The sequence below is a fragment of the Pseudocercospora fijiensis genome (assembly GCF_000340215.1).
Source record: "Pseudocercospora fijiensis CIRAD86 unplaced genomic scaffold MYCFIscaffold_1, whole genome shotgun sequence".
Taxonomy (NCBI): domain Eukaryota; kingdom Fungi; phylum Ascomycota; class Dothideomycetes; order Mycosphaerellales; family Mycosphaerellaceae; genus Pseudocercospora; species Pseudocercospora fijiensis.
Genome location: NW_006921532.1, coordinates 4,631,662 through 4,646,677, shown reverse-complemented (window position 1 = coordinate 4,646,677; position 15,016 = coordinate 4,631,662). Strand labels below are relative to the sequence as shown.

At 52.9% G+C, this 15,016-nt stretch overlaps 10 protein-coding genes across 10 annotated transcripts; 3 read left to right on the top strand and 7 right to left on the bottom strand.

Moving 5' to 3' along the window:
• Positions 1-25: 25 nt before the first annotated feature.
• On the bottom strand, positions 26-822 carry MYCFIDRAFT_89581 (uncharacterized protein; the record flags this gene model as incomplete). Its single annotated transcript, XM_007923203.1, has 2 exons — positions 26-445; positions 586-822. The coding sequence occupies 2 exons, from the start codon at positions 820-822 to the stop codon at positions 26-28; spliced, it is 657 nt and encodes a 218-aa protein (XP_007921394.1).
• Positions 823-1,095: 273 nt separating this feature from the next.
• On the top strand, positions 1,096-2,322 carry MYCFIDRAFT_26158 (uncharacterized protein; the record flags this gene model as incomplete). Its single annotated transcript, XM_007921542.1, has 2 exons — positions 1,096-2,100; positions 2,167-2,322. 2 exons carry the CDS (start codon positions 1,096-1,098, stop codon positions 2,320-2,322), a joined length of 1,161 nt encoding a protein of 386 aa, XP_007919733.1.
• A 228-nt stretch (positions 2,323-2,550) lies between these two features.
• On the bottom strand, positions 2,551-4,029 carry MYCFIDRAFT_209767 (uncharacterized protein). Its single transcript, XM_007923202.1, has 2 exons — positions 3,622-4,029; positions 2,551-3,560 (listed from the first exon to the last, which is right to left on the bottom strand). The coding sequence occupies exons 1-2, from the start codon at positions 4,001-4,003 to the stop codon at positions 2,749-2,751; spliced, it is 1,194 nt and encodes a 397-aa protein (XP_007921393.1). The 5' UTR covers positions 4,004-4,029; the 3' UTR covers positions 2,551-2,748.
• Positions 4,030-4,433: 404 nt separating this feature from the next.
• On the top strand, positions 4,434-5,189 carry MYCFIDRAFT_25613 (uncharacterized protein; the record flags this gene model as incomplete). The annotated part of the gene is made up of 3 exons (XM_007921517.1): positions 4,434-4,731; positions 4,790-5,015; positions 5,087-5,189. The coding sequence occupies 3 exons, from the start codon at positions 4,434-4,436 to the stop codon at positions 5,187-5,189; spliced, it is 627 nt and encodes a 208-aa protein (XP_007919708.1).
• A 65-nt stretch (positions 5,190-5,254) lies between these two features.
• On the bottom strand, positions 5,255-6,842 carry MYCFIDRAFT_48490 (uncharacterized protein). The gene is made up of 4 exons (XM_007921848.1): positions 6,809-6,842; positions 6,710-6,756; positions 6,510-6,656; positions 5,255-6,443 (listed from the first exon to the last, which is right to left on the bottom strand). The coding sequence occupies exons 1-4, from the start codon at positions 6,825-6,827 to the stop codon at positions 5,487-5,489; spliced, it is 1,170 nt and encodes a 389-aa protein (XP_007920039.1). The 5' UTR covers positions 6,828-6,842; the 3' UTR covers positions 5,255-5,486.
• Positions 6,843-7,108: 266 nt separating this feature from the next.
• Positions 7,109-9,531, bottom strand: MYCFIDRAFT_55294 (uncharacterized protein). The gene is made up of 2 exons (XM_007921949.1): positions 7,817-9,531; positions 7,109-7,765 (listed from the first exon to the last, which is right to left on the bottom strand). The coding sequence occupies exons 1-2, from the start codon at positions 9,032-9,034 to the stop codon at positions 7,724-7,726; spliced, it is 1,260 nt and encodes a 419-aa protein (XP_007920140.1). The 5' UTR covers positions 9,035-9,531; the 3' UTR covers positions 7,109-7,723.
• Positions 9,532-9,872: 341 nt separating this feature from the next.
• On the bottom strand, positions 9,873-10,734 carry MYCFIDRAFT_192495 (uncharacterized protein; the record flags this gene model as incomplete). Its single annotated transcript, XM_007923201.1, has 4 exons — positions 9,873-9,938; positions 10,038-10,205; positions 10,352-10,607; positions 10,730-10,734. The coding sequence occupies 4 exons, from the start codon at positions 10,732-10,734 to the stop codon at positions 9,873-9,875; spliced, it is 495 nt and encodes a 164-aa protein (XP_007921392.1).
• A 1,173-nt stretch (positions 10,735-11,907) lies between these two features.
• MYCFIDRAFT_26235 (uncharacterized protein) lies at positions 11,908-12,817 on the bottom strand (the record flags this gene model as incomplete). Its single annotated transcript, XM_007921550.1, has 2 exons — positions 11,908-12,435; positions 12,494-12,817. 2 exons carry the CDS (start codon positions 12,815-12,817, stop codon positions 11,908-11,910), a joined length of 852 nt encoding a protein of 283 aa, XP_007919741.1.
• Positions 12,818-13,030: 213 nt separating this feature from the next.
• On the top strand, positions 13,031-13,870 carry MYCFIDRAFT_55290 (uncharacterized protein). The gene is made up of 3 exons (XM_007921948.1): positions 13,031-13,178; positions 13,267-13,470; positions 13,569-13,870. Exons 1-3 carry the CDS (start codon positions 13,126-13,128, stop codon positions 13,621-13,623), a joined length of 312 nt encoding a protein of 103 aa, XP_007920139.1. The 5' UTR covers positions 13,031-13,125; the 3' UTR covers positions 13,624-13,870.
• Positions 13,755-14,744, bottom strand: MYCFIDRAFT_126160 (uncharacterized protein; the record flags this gene model as incomplete). The annotated part of the gene is made up of 3 exons (XM_007923200.1): positions 13,755-13,805; positions 13,856-14,419; positions 14,589-14,744. The coding sequence occupies 3 exons, from the start codon at positions 14,742-14,744 to the stop codon at positions 13,755-13,757; spliced, it is 771 nt and encodes a 256-aa protein (XP_007921391.1).
• Between the last annotated feature and the right edge of the window lie 272 nt (positions 14,745-15,016).

Genomic DNA, 15,016 nt, shown 5'->3' with positions numbered 1-15,016 from the left:
CGTCTGTGCATCGCTCAGGTCCAGCTTAATTCATTTTCATCCGGACGCCTTTGAGCAGATAGCCTCCCACAAGCTTTCCTACGACGGCTCCGATGTACATGCCACAAATGATGGTAACGGGCCATTTCTGCCATGCCCGATCCCAGTCCAGTGGTATAGGTATTGCGCCCAGCCACGCACCAACACAAGCTCCCAGCGAAAGACCATAGATCTGGTCGATTGGTTGCTGCAGACTCGCAAGTCGCAACCAGGTCGATGTGTCGAGGCCATGGACGTAGAACAACTGAGGCGTAGTCAGGAGAGCTAAGTGTAAAGCTAAGAGTGCGGTATGCGGCAGGTGCGAGACAAGCGGGGCGCCGAAGAGGATGACAGTGATGTACAGTAGCGGCGCAGACAGGAAGAAGGTAAGCACGAGGGAGAGGAAGGCCGGCTGTGGTCTCGTCAGCTGATGAAGCGTGTATGCGATACACGCAACTCTCTCACCACCAATCGAGCCCAGACATCTTGAGCTGGCTTGACGGCTTTTGCTTTCTGGCCTGGCTTGGGCTTTGGAGGTGCACTCTGTCCAGATGATGGCAGACACACTATGCAGTAGATCGCCTGGACTACGAGCGTGGTCGGCGCGAGACCAAGAAGGGTGTTGACCGGATCGCTGACCAAGCTGCGGAAGGCGATGGGGATCAAGGACAGTAGAAGAATTGGATGGAGATTGGCAAACAGCTGGGAAGTTTGGCTGGGTAGGACATCGATGGCCTTTCCCGCTGATAGCGCGGCCGCCTGGGCGGGCTTCGCATTGGTGGTCGTCGCGGTCGTCGAGCTCATGGCATGTCGGCGCCGAAGTGTATCGTGGACTGGACTGGTCGAGCATCAGGGTTGACGCTGCGGTCCACTTCGGATTCGGCTTGCCGAGCCCCACCAGCGGGACCTGGCAAGTGTTCGGCACTTGTGCTTGTGCTCCTGCACAACTTCACTCTTCCCTTAAGCCAGCCGCCTCAGAGTGGGGTCTTCGAGATGGATCAATTAAGGTATATATAGGCATGTAGACCATCCATTCGTTTCCAGTTCCATTCTATCTTTCAACAAGACCTCGTCATCATGGCTGCTGCTGACACAGCGACTTGGACGCCGCCCACTGGCAACAGCTCACAGTTCGGCAAGGATCGACCAGTGACCATCACAGCGAACGCAGACAACAGCATAGAAATCAAGCCCAATCGAGGTGCAACCATCTCAGACATAGAAGCCATAGGACCGGAGTCAGAACCTCTACGGCAATGGCAGAAGAGAGTGGGAATCGATAGATCCAAGCAGGTCAAGCTTGTGAAGCTGGCTCACATGCGTTACCAGCACCCTGACCTGCCGAAGATCCGGAAGTTCTTGATAGATTTTGGCATGCATATTGCAAAAGAGACGGAAGAAGAAATCTGGTTTCGAGGGTACGGCACAGATCAATACGTATACTATGCACGAAAAGGCGAGATGAAATTCCTCGGTGGCACATACGAAGTGGAATCAATGGAAGAGCTGGAAAAAGCGTCAAAACTGCCAGAAGCACAGGGACCAATCGAGGAGATAAAGGACGCCCCTGGAGGAGGATATTTCCTTACCCTTCAAGATCCAGAAGGCTTCCCTGTCAATCTAATGTACGGTCAGACTCCAGCAGCCACAGGAGCAGAGTGGCCAGAAAAGGTCATATACAATTACGAAGGAGAAGACAAACCTCGCGTGAGGAAGTTCAATCGCTTCACGCCTGGTCCAGCCGCTGTGCATAAGCTTGGTCACTACGGACTTTGCGTACAGAAGTTCCCAGAGCAACTTGAGTGGTACACCAGGACCTTCAATCTCGCACCCACCGACTTCCTTTATATTCCCGCTGGCGACGGCAAAACGAAGGACGTCGCGGTCTTTGCACACATCGATCGAGGCGAGACATGTGTCGATCACCATACTTTCTTCATGTCAACCAATCCCACATCGCATGTACACCACGCCTCTTTTGAAGTACATGACTACGACACGCAGCAACTTGGACATCAATGGTTAGGGAAGCAAGGCTACACAAGTGTATGGGGCATCGGAAGGCATATTCTGGGTTCTCAGGTAAGCTTGATCTGCGTGCTTGCTTGCTACGGTGTGAACATACATAGTAACTGACATTTGTGATAGATATTCGACTATTGGTGGGATACAACGGGGAACATGATCGAGCATTATGCGGACGGTGATCTGGTCAATCAAGATACACCTGTGGGCTGGGGACCAGCTGGCGATGAGAGCCTGGCAGTCTGGGGTCCTGAAGTTCCGAGCTGGTTTCTGCACTAAGCACGAGAGATTTATCGTTCAATTGGTCTCGATCTAGCAGCCGGACAAAAGGCAGCTTCGCAAAAGCACATGTCCTCCAGCTCTGATGCCTCATTCTCCTTTCCCAAATCCGCAAGTCGCTATCGTGTTGTCACTCATCACTCCATAAAGCAGGCAGGCCTTGCTCTGAAGGAGGCTGGCGACTGTGTCACGCTCGCAATGAACAACAAATATCGGATACTAGCGTAGAAAAAATAGTGGTCGAGATTGCTTGTAATACGCAATAGAAAAGATCTAAATGCCCGTGCTGACCGCGACCTTCATATGGCCTCCTCGCATGTCCTGGAATCATGCAAGTCTATTGAATCTAGGCACAGGGCAGCCAGATGCACACCAGAACGCCGTGCTATGCAAAAAAGCAGTGACCAGTGGCGCGCCTCAACCAGACTATGCACGATCCTGCCTTCGCCTGAGATTCCTCGTCCGCTTCATAAGCTTCTTGTATTTGTGCTTCTTCATCTTCAATTTCCTTTGTCGCTTGACAGATATCAACAGCATACGCTCCTTTCTCGCAGCACTAGGTGCTCGCCGGACAGGCGCCTTTGTGGGCGCACTACTGACCATGGCCTGCTGATGGAGAAGGTAGGCCTTCGATGTCCGATATCGTTGCATTCGTTCGCGGAAAGTCGACTGTCTTCGGGCTTCTGGCACGGGCTCTTCTGCTGCAGACTGCTCCTCGAGTACTCGCTCTATGGGTGAAACAGACGCACTGTACTCCACCTGCCCGTTGGTGGTGGTTGATTCAGTGAGATAGATGGTCGTCTTATATCTCTTCTGCTTCGGCTTCGATGCTCGTTTCTTCTGTTCCGACTGCTTAAGATCTTCAGTGAATGGCTGTGGCGGCGGTGGCACGGTAAACGGTCTGAGTTGTGAGACCAATTCATCCAAGCTTCGTAACCTGGGTGGACCATCCAAATGCTTCACTCCATCTTGGTGCGACGGACTCTCGGACAAAACTTCCCACCGTACTCCATCATCTTGTGCTTCGCTCGCTGAGGCGTCCAGATTCTCGAAAAGAGGTCCAAGTGCGTAGACTACATCCTCGGGCCTTCGCTCGGCGGAATTGCCATTCTCCCACGGATCTCGCTGCTGCTTTGTCCTAAAGACGCTTTCGAAGGCTTTCTCGGTGGCCGGGGGAGGAATGGTGCTTCCCAGGGACAGAGGTCTGTGTAATGAGAAGAAGGCTGACGTGCGAAGGTCTGGGAGGGGAACAACAGTTAGCCGCATGCAATCTTTTGCTTCGCCTAGACACCATCCTACCTTGCTCGTCGATATGCTGTGTGCCTGGAACAGCGGGTAGCCCCGCAAAATGGTCAGGTACCTTGTGTTCATCGGTGTTGTGCCTCGATCTCTTTGGTCGGCTGACTTTCTTCCCGCTCCTGTGCTGCGAGGCCGGCTCTGCAATAGGATTGCTGGCATCCGCTGCAGCGCCCTTGGCTGTTGCAGCAGGCTTTCCGCCACTGGCATTGCTATCGGGCGGGCATGACGACGCCTTGCTGCTGGACTGTCGGCGCTGGTGTGTCTGCCGGCGGGCGGTGAGGCACTGTGCCGCTCGGTGGGCGGTGCACGTGGAGGAGCTGGATGCGCCGCTGGCAGCTGCGCAGGTGCGATTGGCGACCCTGGCAAGCTTGCTCGAGAACATACCGCAGCCTTCGAGCGCAGTAAGAGTGCTCGGCGTGGTGGTGAAGGGAGGGAGATAGATGGAAAGGCAGTGGAGTGTTGCAGACGAGATCGCACGGATGCGGCCTGACGTCCGACGTCCTCTCGCCTTTGAGCCACTCGGCTGTGTGGCGGTTGGCCGCCTGCCGCCACTCAGAGTCTCACTGCAGACTCCACCTCTGCTCTTGCTTACATGCACAGTGCATCAGCCTGGGCCCCAGATCCGACAGTCACACCAACATCGAGCACATTATAGCGTAAGAAGCTGGAAAAGTGCCACTTTACAGTAACCCTTCTATAGCTGCGGTTTGTAGGAAACAACGTCCTTGGCCTGAGCACCCCGTATCCAAACATCTGCATCAACAGCAGCCTTGTCTTCGGAAAGGAATATCGACGAATCGTTTCACCTCATCATGGGCTCGGCAACTGCAAACGAGAAATCCCATCGCGAGCTGCCCTCCCCACAGGCACTTGTGGAAGCCGGCCACTTGAAGATCAAGGATAAAGATGGGAACGAGATCCCGTTCAAAGACCTCTACACTGGCAAAGCAGAGAACGAAAGACAACTGATCATATTCATTCGTCATTTCTTCTGCGGATCCTGTGAGCAGTATGTCGTGGCTCTAAGCAAGGACCTGCCTCCCGCCACTCTTGAGGCATCAAACACTTCAATTACGCTTATAGGTTGTGGAGAACCAAAGTGTATTCCAGGTATGCGCGAAATATTCTCACCTTGCCCTGCAGATCAGTCCCACTGAATGCATCCCAGGCTATATCGAACGCACATCATGCCCTTACCCAATCTACACTGATCCCAGCGCATCCATTTACAAAGCCTTGGGAATGACGTATATCACTCTCAAAACCGGTCCAAACTCCAAGCCGACTTATCTGCAGAAGCCTTTCTTCAAGAATGTGCTAGACAGTACGTGGAACAGCATCACCTCAGGCCATCCCTTGTCGGCAGGACCAAGTGCGCAGAACGGCGGAGAGTGGTAAGCATATCACAAGTCTCATCCTCTCACCAATTGGAAAGTCTCGTGAATGGCTGATATATTCGTCTTAGGCTGTTCCAAGCAGGAGAGGTCAAATGGTGCAGTAGAATGCGTGGCACTGCCGATCATACCGAGACCAAGGAATTGCGGGCTGTGCTGGGAATCAAGGAGTAGCGATGCGAGCACATGTTGGAAAAGATGCGTATTTTCGAAGCGTGAAGTACCGGATCTGTGGTGATCTCGCATGAGAGAAGAGCTTGCATTCTCCATTCATATCATTTTGGGTTGCCGTGGCTTAATTCTTCTTTGAGCTATGCGATCTCTTACTGGCCCAGCACCAGCCGGCGTTTTTACACCAGAGAAAATCCCTTGTAGTGGTCATCGCGAAAATGCTGGCTGCTGTCTCGCCACGAGCTTCAAATCCGATTTTGAGTCGTCACACTACGCGGATATGTGATATCCCGTAGCTCATCATCTCTCACCAAGCTTCTTCAGAGCCTGAGCTCCAGACTCCTCCCATTCTTGCTTCGAGACCCACATGCCCTCCTTATCCGCCATAATATTAGCAAGTACAGCACCACCCAAGAAGACCATATGCCTTCTCCTCGGGGGGTCTTCTATCCGTACTTTAAACTTGTTAAGACGTTCCGGATTGCCGTTCAGTACCTTTGTAAGCCAAAGCTGCTTGATCTCCTTCTCCATTCGCGATGGGAGTCCAGGATACATGCTGCTGCCTCCAGAAAGCACGATAGCCTTGTACAGAGAAGATCGGATGTCAACGTCTGCGGCTTGAATGGTGTTGAACAAGAACTCTGCAATTCCAGGTTGCTCGACATCTACGAGATGAGGTTGGAAAAGACATTCCGGCGCTTCAAATCGCTCGCTGCCGACACGGATTACACGTCCGTCCGGTAACGTGTAAGATTCCACCAGCACAGTTGTATCTTCGCTCAGCTTCTGATCCAGGGCCAGGTCGTATGAAACGTAGCAAAGCTTCTCTTTGATGGCGCGCACGGTCTCGAAATCAGCGGTACGATTGAGTGCATAGCCTCTTCGAAGAAGCAAAGAGATCAGATTTCGCGTGACGTCTCGGCCGGCAACGTCCAGTCTTCGTGTGAGATGATTGAGAACGGTGCTCTCATAAACAGGCACGATGTGAGTGACTCCGTCACCTGAATCGACCACAACGCCCGAGGATAGGCCTTGTGCGTAAAGAGCAAGGACGGCTTGAATCGCAACGTATACACCACCAAAGTTGTAACGCTCGAACATGACCTCGCACATCTGTTCACGGTTCTTCAATGGATTCATCGGAGGCTCGGTCAGCAATATTTTGCGGCCGGTGGGATCTATGCGCATCTTCTCGAAGAATGTGTAATCCCACAGATGTTGCATGTCATCCCATCGCTTGACGATGCCATTCTCCATCTGCAGTTTTGATGCGTCAGCACATTCTCTTAAGCACGGGTAGCTTGATCTCGGAGAGAGCTGTACCGGATATGTGATTTGTAGCATCGACCGAGCAGCAGCAGCCTCGTCTCCGCACATGATATCCTTCAGCTGAATGTCCCCCGGTGCCTGCTCTTCTGTTCGCAATATTGGTCGTCCGACAATTGACGGGTATTGGTGGTCCGGAAAGTTCTGGCCGCAAGAGTCAATAGCATTCCGTCAGACGCTCTCAGTTTGTTGCGAACCTGGCCGGCGTAGCCTGCCTTCAGGAAACCGGTGCCTCCATCGAGCACTGCGACTGAATCAGCCATGGCCGACATGCGCTTGAGCAGCCATTGCCTTACCAATTGGTGCCTCTGCCATGATTGCTATTGTTCGCAATTCCGATCACAGTGCTGGGGTGAGTGACAGAGAGGCTGAGCAGTATCGAACCTTTGCGCAAAATGCTTGTGGTGAAGTAAAGTCGAGATTTCTGCTGCCTCCAGCAATGAAGACCTACGAAGCCAGGATGTGGGGGCGGTTAGCCAAGCCCAGCAAGCCCAGCCTGCGAAAGTGACTTCTTCGTCTCACCTCACTCATCACTCACTCATGCCCAAGTCACCCATGTGTGTAATACAATGGATTGCATGTCTTTGAGCACAAGTCTTCAAGGAGAGGCGCAATTCAACATTAAAAAAGGACATTATTTACAAGCAGCAACGCCTCGCATGCCAGATCAGCGGATTGATGCCATCGGACCATCCACAGGCAGGTCCATCTCTCGCCCGTCTCAGCGTTGCCCAGCACTGTCATTGTCACGTCGATCTTGTTTTTCTAGGTCCAACAGATCGGACAGAGCATATACACATCTCTCGTACTTGACCTAAGGAGGAAACGAGCAAAACAACCTCCTCACCATTGCACGACACAAACAAGCTCGAACCATTGGTAAGGAAACATACATTTGTGTAAACCAAATTGATAGAATCGTGCGCACTCGATCGGCACCGAACCCGCAGCGCGAGGACCGTACACGACGTGAAAGATCAGATGCTGATGCTTATGCCGATTCGACCAGGTGCCTAACAGCACCCTGCGCTAACGCTTGCGAAGGCATGACCAAGAAAAGATTGCCAGGTATCATATACAGGAGCTGCCGGGCTGTTCGTGATACGTGAGCGGTGCTAGACCACACGCCATACAGAAATCGAGGGAAGAGTTCGAGCTGTCATGTCGTGCCGTGGCGGGTAGTTGGCCGCCTGCATCCTCGTAATCATGACTTAGGAGAACACGAACGTGGCCGTTCCTGAGCTCAATGACACCTGCGAGATGCGTTAGTGAGTTGTCATTGTCAAAGGGATGTGTTCGCTTACAGTGCAACCAGTGGTCGAGCTACACGAGTTACCGTCGGCTCCTCCGCAGTATTGTCCATTGGAGTACTTGCACTTGCCGCTAACATTGTCACCCTGGATCTCGACGCAGAATTCCAGCTTGGCATTTGTGGTAGGTGCGTTCTGGAAGACAGACAGCCATGCAGCACCATTGCTGTAACCGACGCCAAGGTTGAGTGGAGCGTAGTTGCCCCATGGGTTGGAGGCAGAACCCCACTGGCAGGCCTTCTCAACAGGAACTCCAGCAGGGTTAACGTAATACTGGGCAGATGTACTCTTGCCTTGCCAGTTGTAGTAGTTGCTGGCATCTGGGCAGGTAAGGTTTGAGGTGCAGCCAGGCTCGACATTGACGGGGACAGTTTCACTCTCGGTTCCTGGATAGTCGGTACGGCATACGGCAACGTTCTTGTTGAGTTTGTTCTGAACGAGGACCTGGACCTTATCGCTGCCCTTCATGCAAAGAGATTTGGACATCCCCGGGTTGGTCAAGTGCAACTTGCCGTTCTTGCACTGAATGCCTCCAACCGACTGGCCCGTGGCGCCCTGGATGGTTGGCCATTGCGACTTTTGGTAGCCGGGTGGGCAAGCATAGGAGCAGTAGGAGCCCTCTTCACATGTGCCACCACTGGTGACAGTGCGAATGTCGGAGTAACCGCTGCCAGATGAGGAGCCCGGGCACTGAACACCGGTCCATCCTCCCAGTCCCAACCAGTCAACAGCAACGGCGCCGTACTTGGACGGGAAAGTGTCACAAGACAGCTGTCCATCGGGAAACTCAGAGTCAACGCCTGACGCGTCCGATCCCCATCCTCCGCCGCTGGATGATGCAGCTGGCGATGGAGTCGGAGTGGAATAGGTCGTAGGAGCCGGGGGTGGTGTGGTGCTGGTGGTTGGCGCAGCATAGGTTGAAGGAGCAGGGCTAGATTGGGCTGGGGAAGAGTACCCAGCGGCCGAGAGCTCGCCGTCTTGCGCGAAAACAAGGGAGCCGTTCTTGATGCCCTGCTGTACTTCCGCCTCAGAAATCGGGCGGCCATTCAGCACATACACAATCTGGGTAGGTCCTGGCACAGTCACGTAGTCCGCAGCCGGGTTAGGGACCGGGTCACGTCTTTCCTTGTGCAAGTGCGCATGGCCATGACGGTGGGGCTGCGCAGCGGAGACAGCAATGGCTGCTTGGAGCAGCGCGAGGGATAGCTTCATTTCAGATCACTATTCCGAAGATTGATCGATTGAGGTTGGTTATGGTTTCGTTTCGAGTGCGAGTGTCAAGTGCGCGGGGGATAGTTGTCTGTCCTTGTCCGTTGCAGCGAAGCCACGATAACTATGTCTGCTATCCTGTGAACCCCGAGCGAGCCAGCGAGGTGTGCTTGTGCAATTGATCGTAAGCGGGTGGTAAGGCTGCCGTCGTTGCTGTCGAGGGCGGTCGTGGGGGGTCGCGCGAACGAGTGACTCGGGTGGCGGTGTCTGTTGTCGCTTCGGTCTGGCCGGAAGGCTGGTTTGGCACGCGAAATGTAGTCGGTAAAGAATGTGAGGAGGTGTGGTGAGCGCTGATTCCAATGAACGAAACGAAGCAAAGGGCTTCGGGTGGAATAATGGGATTGTCGATTGTCGAAGGTAGAGGCGCTTTCACAGCATCGGGCTGTCAATGGGTCGACGCATGCGCAAAGAGCAGAGGAGAGGCGAGGCGAGGCGAAGCGACAGCGTCGATGGTTGGGGGATGTGAAAGGAGCCTTGTTGCACGTCCAGTGCACAATTTCGGCTAACCGTCGAATCACACGCCGCCCGCCTCAACGCCCGGCCGACACAGCACGACGCACAGACACGCAATAATAATCTCAGCCGGGAGCCGTGTAAATAATCATAGAAGCAACACGCCGACTCGAGTGGACCAGCGCTCGCCGTCGTTGTTTTTCACGCTATACTACAGCCTTTGAGCGAAGCGGCGCCGCTTGCACACGCTTGCAGAGGATTGCACACACGCGCTGCTGCCGTCCACCGCACGCCATCCTCCGCACCCTCATTTACTGCCGCACACTGATCACACTGAGCACAGACGCCCTGTGGACGTCTCGCCGTCTCGGGCGCATGGCCTGCCGATACAGTACTACAGTACTGTACAGTATTCACGCTGTCTGACACGGCGTTATTTGCTTGTGCCATGGAGTCACCGCTCTCCACACAACCAACCAGTCGTTCGTCTCACATTTGCCCGCTTGTTTGGTTCGCGGAGAGCGTCTTCAGCACCCTCTGCTGTGCTCGCAAGGGTGTCCCATTCGCAGCCGCGCAGCCCTGGGTTTGTCGTCTGATTTGTGTCTCTTGATTCTCTCACCAATGCAGCGACATTTTCGCCGCTAGCCACTTGTGGCCGACGCTAATGCAGGTACAGCTGGGCAGTACTGTGTACAGAGCATCGCATTCCTTTCTCGAGAACCTAAACAAACAGCTACAGTACAGCACACGACCTCAGGAACAAGAATAGGAACAGGAACAGTGCCTGCGCGGGAGACAGGAGCTCACATTGCATGCGGCGCACTCGAATCTCTCGTGATCGCCCATCGGAGAGACAGCGATGAGGGCCGTACTGTAGTCGTCGTCGCTTCCACTTAGCGCCGTGCCAAGCAAAAGGAACCACAGATTGTACGTTCGCTCCTGCCGCGCCATCAATCTGCCAGAGGACGATCTCTTGACCGCAATCTTGATGCGGGAGAATCTCACACCAAAGTGAGTCGAAATGTCTCCCGCACTGCTTTCCTGCACGTTGCGCTGCTCCTGTCTACATATTGACCGTTCCTCGCATGTGGGCGAACGAGATGTGGTGCATCGTTGTGAGCCTCTGTCGTAGTTCCGGCTGCTGCCATACGGTAGTCGAAGCAGGTTTCAGTGACGCCGACTCACCGCATGGTGATAAGCAGAGCTTGTGCTCAAGTCAGGTCAGCAATGCATTTCTGGGTAACGGTGCAGGTGACAGCTCCTTTGCGATCTATATTCTCGGCCCCAGAAAAAAGCATCCGAGAACTCGAGGTCATTGACATGGCAAATCTCACACAGTGACCAACACAGCCACGTACGCTTTCACAACGCACCAGCCCTTTAGTGACTATCCACAGCTACGTCCAATAGAGGTGCTGAGATAGATGTGCATGCGGCTCTGCAGCCCCAAGGGCATCCTTGACACCGCCCCCGGTGCCATACCATCCCACCATCCAAGTCTGTAACACTCATGGGTCAATATGCTTTCGCTTCATCTCGCGGTAATCAAAGCACACTGGGCGACTTCATCAGAGCTCTGCAACGTTCAGCATGAGTTACTAAATAAGGCTTTTAAGAAGTGGATGTAGGTCTTCTGTTCAGCAGTCTAGATTAGTGAACTCCTACCATACCGACTGAAATACCGTAGCAGGGTTGGAACATGGTCCACACTCGGTTTTGAAACTTGAAAGGTTGCAATTTCAAACCTTCCATGCGATAGAGAACGCCTTTCATAATATGGGCCAAATCCAGCATCTCTCTTGATGGTTCAACCTCGGGCCCACAGCCCACTTCATCGTCACAGTGAGCTGCTGTAGCACTCACTCCTTCGGGTTGCTGAGATTCTTCTGTGAATTATTCGTTCAGCAACCTGGAGTTGGCTCATCGACCTTCCTAGAGGGATCAGTTGGTCAGGTCAATGTATAAGGGCCTCGGATGGGCTTCTATGGTTCCTCGAAGGTTATTAGCATTGATTGAAACATGGCGACTTAGTCCTGACGCGAAGGACGACCAGGACCGGGATGCCCACTTGTTCGCAAGCCTCATCCGTGAGGGATACCACAGATACTTAATTGCTGTCCTCTGCATCGCTGGCTATGTCGACATCGTCATTGAAATGCGACTTTGGAGATTGGAAATTTTGTTCTTGGAGAGTCGCCGAACATGCTTCGTAGAGCCTGGTGGTATGCAAAGAATGTCTGCACTGAGCAGAGAAGAGTGAAGTATTGTGTATTTCGTCCGAAGCCACGCTATGCATATTTCTGTGGAATACGCACATAATATAAAGGCCTTCTCTTTTACAGTTCTCCCGTTCTCAGACTGGATCATGATCTGAGACCGAGCAGGAAGCTGCCCTTGCCACCACCACTGCCTCCATCTCCGTTGCCGCCTCCTGGAAGGTATGTCACGTTCGGGTTGTTCGCCAGCATCTGCGCAATATCTTTTTGCGTTTCGATCCTTCGAATCTGAAGCAGACCGTCGCCACTCTTTGCTACAGCCTTCGAAATGACTTCTGCAGCTTCTGATTCTCCTTCGGCACGTATGACACTCGCCTGTCGTTCCTGCTCAGCCTTCTCTACGATGAAGCGTGCCCGCTCAGCATCCTGTTGTGCAATCTGTTTGTCCTCGACAGCTTTAGTGAATTCGCGACCAAATGTCATGTGCGTTATGCTGACATCCTCGAGTGCAATGTTGAACTCTGATGCTCGCTTCAAGAGGTCGGCGCGAATGCGATTTGAGACTGCTTCACGCTGTGTGATGAGCTCTGCAGCATCGAACTGAGCAACAATAGCTTTGAGTACTTCGTTTCCGATAGAGGGGAGGACGCGCTCATCGTAGTCTTGGCCAAGATTCTGCAGAAGTATTAGTCACGGATTGAAGTCACAGATCGCTAAGTTGCTGTCGACACACCTGATATATCTTCGGCAATTGCTGGACCTCAGGGCGGTGCAGCACTCGCAACGTCAAACTGACCATCTGCAAATCCTTGCTGCCAGTCGTTGTGCTGATATTCCGAGGCTTCGTTCGGACATCGAATGTGATTGCCTTCTGTAGCCATGGGATGAGGAAGTGTGTGCCTTCGTTTTGAACCTGGTCTGAGACTCCGCGTAGTCGATCGAAGATGACAGCTCTGGTGCCACCTTTTACGTCGTAGATGGAAGCGGAGGCCAGCGAGAATGCGGCGGCGGTGGGTATGGCCCAGCGGTAAATGCTGTTGAGAGCGTTGGTCGCCATTGTCGAGGTTAGAATCGGACTGTGTCCGGTGATGATGGGTGGACAAGCACAACACCACTGTTCGTGCAGTCTTCAAGGTTCTGTAGATGTCGAGCTCATGAGATTGCACAGACGCTGTGGGCAGACCAATCAGAATCGGCTTCACTTCTTGACCAAGCACCTTCGCCGCTCTCTCCCGAACTTCGAAAGCGACGTCAACAGAATACCGGCCATCCACCACACGCCATTGCGCCCGCGACCTACATCCCACCAAATCTCCGCCTACGTCTACCGGTCGCTCGAACCCGATATCAAAAAAGGTGGTCACGATGAGGGCTTCGCAGATTCTCAGAGCCGGTGGTGGAGAGAAAAAGCCGGGACAGTGAGTTCTTTTCCGGAACAGCACTGCTTGGACGGCCGCAGTCACTCAGTGCCTATCTTCGCGCAGAGCTGACTTGATGATTCCATAGATATCTTGGCCCATGGGGTGCATTGGGCTCCATGCCACAGAAGGGCATTGTGCACTACGGCATTTCTGGTAACCGACAAAACCCACTTGCTGGAACATTCAACGCAGCCATTTTCAACACCTTCCGAAGGACACGCGGTCAAATCCTGTACTGGGGTGTTCCTCTCTTGATTGCGTACGAGTGTATGCAATGGGCTACTGAGAGGTGAGTCGCGGTCCGACAGGCTTTCGGCCTCGAGAAATGCGCCAGCGCTTCTCTCATTCCGGGTCGTGCTGGTGGAGCAGACGCTAACAAGGTCATAGAAACGAATATCTCAACTCGAAAGCTGGTCGAGCAGAATTTGGTGACGTGGAGTAGAATGAAAGATTGTACAACGAAGAGATATTTGAGACACGAGCGGGACTGCAAGACGATCTCAAAAGGAGATACGATCTCTTCCTCATGCCATCAGGGTAAATCAGCAGCCGTGCATTGTGATTCTTGAAGGACTATGCCCACTTCATTCGATATCCGAAGACTGTCCTCCTCAACAGTTCATCCTGTAAGATCAAGTTAGTCAAGTACAAGCCGCACTATGTCGAAGACTTACACCAGGGTCTTTCTCAAACATGACGCTATTCAATACAGTTTCAAAGACGTGCTCCACAACAAAACCGCCGCTTTTTGCGAGGTCGAAGAAAGCCATGTCTTTTGCGAACAGCCATGGACGATAGGGTGTGAAGAAGACGAGCGCGCTGGCCTCCGCACTCTTCTTCAGATTGGATCGGACACTTTGTAACAGCTTATGGTGTTCAGAGTGGTTGAACAGGAGGTCGGCGAGAATGAGCAAATCAAAGCCAGATTCTTGTTGCTTGTCTGGCAGGTGAGCTTTGAGAATCGTATCATCGCCGCCCCACAGAAAGCCTTCTGCGGCGATGTTTGAAGGGTCTGTCAGGAGGTGACAGTCAGAGATGTTCCGTCTCAAGTTATCGATCAAGTCTTGTTCTGGGTAATCCGTGACGACGACCTGCCTTGCTCCGTTGATGGCACAGATGAGACTTGGCAGACCAGCACCCGCTCCGAATTCGAGCACCGTCTTAGACTTTATGTACTCATTTTGGTTATTCTCGAGGAAATCTGCAACAGTGCGGCCTCCCTGCCACAAAAGATGGCCCTGCTACAGCGTCAACATTTTGCTTCCAAATTTGCTGCCAGATGCTGCGCACGACCAACGAATATAGAAGTAGCTGTTCTTATTCAAAAGGAAATTGCGTTCTATTCCAGTTGCACTTACGCCATGAATTGAAGCGGGTGGAGGAGAGATAAAGGAATTCTACACGTACCCACAACGGACTGCTACCTATTAAATTCAGCTTCAGATTTTGCCCAGAGATTGTCGTATGCTGCACGACAGTTGGGCTTTTCTCTGGTTGGTAATAATCTTCAGGTTCCCGAAAAAGGTCCTCGCCTCCTTCGCTCTCAGAATCGTTCTTGTCCATCAAGGTGGTTTTTGTTCGAGGAAGTTGGAGCCCAGATGCGCACACAAAGATTTGGCTGAAAGCGAGACTGCTGCGCGCCACGTGCGCTATTGATGCCAGTCTTTGAACTCCGCCCAAGCACCTTCTCACTGACGCCAAGTGTATCCCACGCCACCGTGTGATATCTAGCAGAGCGATACGAACATCGTCGAAGGTCGACTCTGGTCTGGTGTCCAGTTTTAGTAAGCGGGACTTCGAGGTTTCAGACGCTAGGAAGACGGGACCGACCCCTG